The 4849-nt window shown below is 36.4% G+C and overlaps 1 protein-coding gene across 1 annotated transcript in view; it reads right to left on the reverse strand.

The window, feature by feature from the left end:
• LOC106883689 (endothelin-converting enzyme homolog) overlaps positions 1–4849 on the reverse strand; it is a 131504-nt gene that overhangs the window by 55761 nt on the left and 70894 nt on the right. Inside the window, exon 4 of the mRNA XM_052976911.1 lies at positions 1923–2169. Coding sequence (XP_052832871.1) covers positions 1923–2169 — 247 coding nt within the window. The remainder of the gene's footprint in view (positions 1–1922; positions 2170–4849) is intronic.

Below are 4849 nucleotides of genomic sequence, written 5' to 3' on the forward strand. Positions count from 1 at the left end.
TATATATATATATATATATATATGATTAGCATTCAGATTACTCTGTCAAATGTAATGCTTATTTATTCACAATGTTTTGAATTGATAATGCCCCATCTTGTAGCTCTGAGATTCCAATGATGTGATTGTATGTTTTTGAAATGACATTGTAGAGTAGGTGTGAGAAGCTGGATCTGACTAATTTGGGCATAAAAAGGTATAATATTAGGGCCAGGCATAGTCAGTTTAAATGCTAAAGGGTTATAGTGCTTCTCAGTATAACTACTTGGTCTACTCAAAGTAGTAGTCCCTCCTCAACAAGTTCACTATTGTCCTTAAAATAGGGACCACAAAAGTGAATGAAATAGCTTCTATAGTCACTTGACTGTAATGTGATTAACTCTGGTTGCATCACCTGGGGGAGGTTGTCTGATGTTGAAAGACCAGAAACACCTAATGACTCCAGAAAACATCACTGATGATGTGTCCAAGTGCATCACAGGATTATGTATAGGAAAACTAACAGTCAAATCTTCCCTCCACAAACTCTCTACTGTCTTTAAAGATGTCAGTTGAATAATGTACATCTAATGGATGCAATTGTCATTGTGTCAACATTCATTTTTGCATGCTCGCATGGGTCAGATGGAGTTTACTGAGGTAGATTTTCTTTGGTTGGATGCTTTTCCTGGTTCCAACACTCATCTGTTTCCAAGAAAGGTAACATTTCTCTTTGGCTAGACATGATTTTGCAGAACACACACACATATATATGGCTGTGTGGTCAAGAAGCTTGCTTCCCAAACATGGTTTATGGGACTGAATCCAAGAGACCATGTGACATCTTAGGCAAGTGTCTTCTACTATAACCCCAGATCACCTAAAGCATTGAGAGTGGATTTGGTAGACAGAAACTGAAAGAAGTCATTGTGTGTATGTGTTTGCATGTACTCTTGTCTAGACATCATGTGGTAGTTGTAAATAAGCATCATCATCATACAAGTGAGGGTGTTTGTTTCCAGTCTTCTATGATAAACATGTCTGGCTATGGGAAAAAATTACCTTACTTGGAAACAGGTGAGCTATTGGTGACAGGATGGGCATCTGGCTGTAGAAAATCTACCTCAACAAATTCTGCCTGACATAGAAAAGTGAATGTTAAATGATGATGACATATGATGAGCTTCTTTCACATTCCATCTATCAACTCTTTCATAAGGGTTTAGTCAACCTGAGGCTATAGTAGAAGACACTTGCCAAACTACCACATAGTAGGACTGAATCCAAAACCATGGGCTTGCAAATTTTTAACCATACCACCATGTCTGTGCCAATAAACAATATAGAATGACACATAGTTGTAAAATAGATGGGTATTGTATACGTTATAAAATGGCTATATAATGAATATATAGATGTATAATAGCTGTATGATACATGTGATATACAATGGATGTATAATGATGAATAGATTTTTCTATCAGGCTTTCTTTTGTTGCACCTTTTAGTCAAAGAGAAAAGGCCTGTGTATTTGACTCTATATTTTTTTTAAATATCTTTGAAGATGATGGAAGTAAGTTATCCCTGAACCAAGGACTTGGCCTGAATATTAGTATTGAATGGATTCCATTTAAAATGAGCCAAAAACCAGGTGATGGAATAAGTCTGCTACACAACAATTTAGGACCTGAGAAACCAGAATAAATTAGCATACAACATCTTATCTGACAATTTAACAATTCCATCAATAATGTTTAAGTGGAATTAGTAAAAGCTATTGGGTGGGTGGGTATGGGGTAAGGAATGAACTCTGGTTTAGTACAATTTCATGAATGTGAATGGTGGTGGTAGTAGCTGCTGGTAGTGGCAGTAGTTGTGGTGATGGTAGTAGTAGTAGTAGTAGTAGTAGTAACTGTGGTGATGGTGTTGTTGCAACAACTTACTTTGTTCTCCTTCGATTTGGTTAATCTTGGACTGTTTCACTGTTAGCATGATGGCCAATATGATGACCACAACACTGAGTATGATGGACAGGGTGATCAGAACTCGCTCCAACACCGTCTTACGTTGCCATGTGGTGAGACCTCCCTTGAAGAGGACAACACTTGGGTTGAAATCTATAGTCGGTGTTCCACCATTGGACACATCATCATCTTCAAAGTTTGTCCGTTTATAACGTTGACCCGACATCTGGAAAATAACAATGATAATGATAATGATTATAGCAATAATAACTCTTTTTTTTTTCTATCACATAACTTGATTTTGTAAATTAACAAACTGGTGTGTTTATTTTAATGGTCTACCAATGTATGCAGTGAATTTCTTTGCCCTAGGCATTTGGAAGACACTCAGCAAGAAATGGAAACAAAATTGAAAGAAGAAGAAAAACAATAATAATTCTAATTTTGGCACAAGGCAAGCTATTTTAGAAAGAGGGGACAAGTCAATTACATCAACCCCAGTACTTGACTGCTATTTTATTTCATCATCCCTAAAAGGATGAAAGGCAAAGTTGACTTCGGCAGGATTTGAACTCAGAACATACTGAGCCAGAAAGAATGCTGCTTAGTATTTTTTCCAGTGTTAACAATTCTGCCAGATCACTGCTTTAATAATAATAATAATCCTTAGGCACAAGGTCTGAAATTTAGGGGAGGGGAATAGTCGATTACATCAACTCCAGTGTTTCTCTGGTACTTAATTTGTCGACCCTGAAAGGATGAAAAGCAAAGTCGACCTTGGCGGAATCTGAACTAAACGCAATGATGGGTGAATACCACTAAGCATTTCATCCACCGTGCTAATGATTCTGTCAGCTCACTGCCTTCAATAATAATAATAATAATAATAATAATAGCAATAATGATAATAAATTCTGAATCAGTCACAAGGCCAGCAATTTAAGGAGAGAAGGAGTAGGTGATACCATTTTTATCAACCTCCAACAGATGAAAGGCAAGATTGACTTTAGTGTCATTTGAAATCTGAACATAAAGAACCAGAAGAAATACAAGGCAGTTTTTTTGACAGTTATGATTTTACCAGCCCAACACCTTTTTATAATAATAATTGTTTCAAATTTTGGTACAAGGCCAGCAATTTTAGGGGTAGGTGGTCAGGCAAATACGTCAACCCCAGTGCTTTACTGCTAATTTTATCAACTTTGAAAAGATGAAAGACAATGTTGACCTCAGTGGAATTTGAACTCAAGACATGACAATAAATACTGCTAAGCATTTTGTCTGGTGCAGTAACAATTCTACCAGCTTGACATCTTAATAGTAATTTCAAATGTTGGCACAAGGCCAGCTTTTTCAGGAGATGGGTAAAGTGAATTACATCCAGCTGGGTGCTTAACTGATATTTATTTTATCAATTCCAAAACAATGGAAGGTAAAGCTAACCTCAACAGAATTTGAACTCAGAACATAAAGGCAGATGAAATGCTGCTAAGCATTTTATCCAGCATGCTAATGATTCTACCAGCTCACTTAATGATAGTAACGATGATAATAATAAGGGTTTCAAACTTTGGCACAAATTCAGCAATTTTAGGGAAGGGCTTAAGTTGACACTGTCAACCCCAGTACTTTATATTTTGTCCAAAGCTCTAACCATTCTGCCAAGGCACAAGACAAGAAATTTGGGAAATGAAGTTAGTCAAATCAAACCCAGTACTTGACTGGTACTTCATTTTAATCGACACCCTGCCCTAAAGGATGAAAAGCAAAGTTAAAATTGGAAGGATTTGAGCTAATAATATAAAAAGTCTCAACAAAAACTGTAATTGTCCACTGCTCTGATAACTTTACCAAGAAATCTAATGTATAGAAAGAGCTGAAAACAAAGTTTAGAAAATGGGAGGGAGTGGGGAATTGAACCTGCCATTAGAAGGTTGATGAGATCTGAAGTGAAATACTTAGGTTGATAAACAAATATCAAATCACAATTAAATCTTTTAATCTGTTGAGACCTTATTTAACCTTCAACCTGGATGAACATATGGTTGTGTAGTTATGTATTTCTGTTTATCTCTATGTCATTCTGGGTTCAATCTCACTGTGTGGCAACTGGGGTAAATTGTCTTTTATTTATAGCTTTAGTGTTGACTAATAGATTGAGTGGATTTAGTTGATGGAATTTGTGTGGAAACTTTCATCTGCAATATATGTACACACACACACGGCTGCATGTGTGAATAGTGTTAACTATCGAAAAAAAAGAGTTCCATAGTAGAGATTACTAATGTATTTTATTTTGTTGAGTCAGTCTCTTGATACTCTGAGTTTCACCTCTAGTTACACAGATCAGAGTAACAAGAGACTGACTTTGAACTGCATATGTAGTCATTTTAACATACACATCTTTTTCATACTAGCTTAGGTCAGATGAAAATGAAATTTATTGAAGGAGATCTTCTAGGGTTGGTGTCAGGACAAGGAGACATGTATACACACATATGATGGGTCCCTTTCAGGTTTTGTCTACCAAATTCATTCACAAGGTTTCGCTTGTCCCAAGACTATAGTAGAAAACACTTGCCCAGGGTGCCATGCAGTGGGAGTGAACCTGAAATCACATGGTTGGGAAGTAAACTTTTCAACCATACAGCCGAACCTAAAATCTGAAATCCTTGAAGTCAACAATGAAAAACACTCATGCAATGTTGTTGTTCCTACAGTAATGTAGTATGTAGAGACAGTTAATGTATTGTCTCTTGTTGTTAGATGAGAAATACACATGATTCCATTTCCATAGCTATTATTACATGTATCATTCAACTACTGTAGTAGTTGAATAATATTCTTAAGGCCACAATTTACTCACATGCAGCATCTTTCAGACTCCAATGAAGGGTTTGAGGGGA

The sequence above is a fragment of the Octopus bimaculoides genome, chromosome 26 (genome assembly GCF_001194135.2).
Source record: "Octopus bimaculoides isolate UCB-OBI-ISO-001 chromosome 26, ASM119413v2, whole genome shotgun sequence".
NCBI classification, from domain to species: domain Eukaryota; kingdom Metazoa; phylum Mollusca; class Cephalopoda; order Octopoda; family Octopodidae; genus Octopus; species Octopus bimaculoides.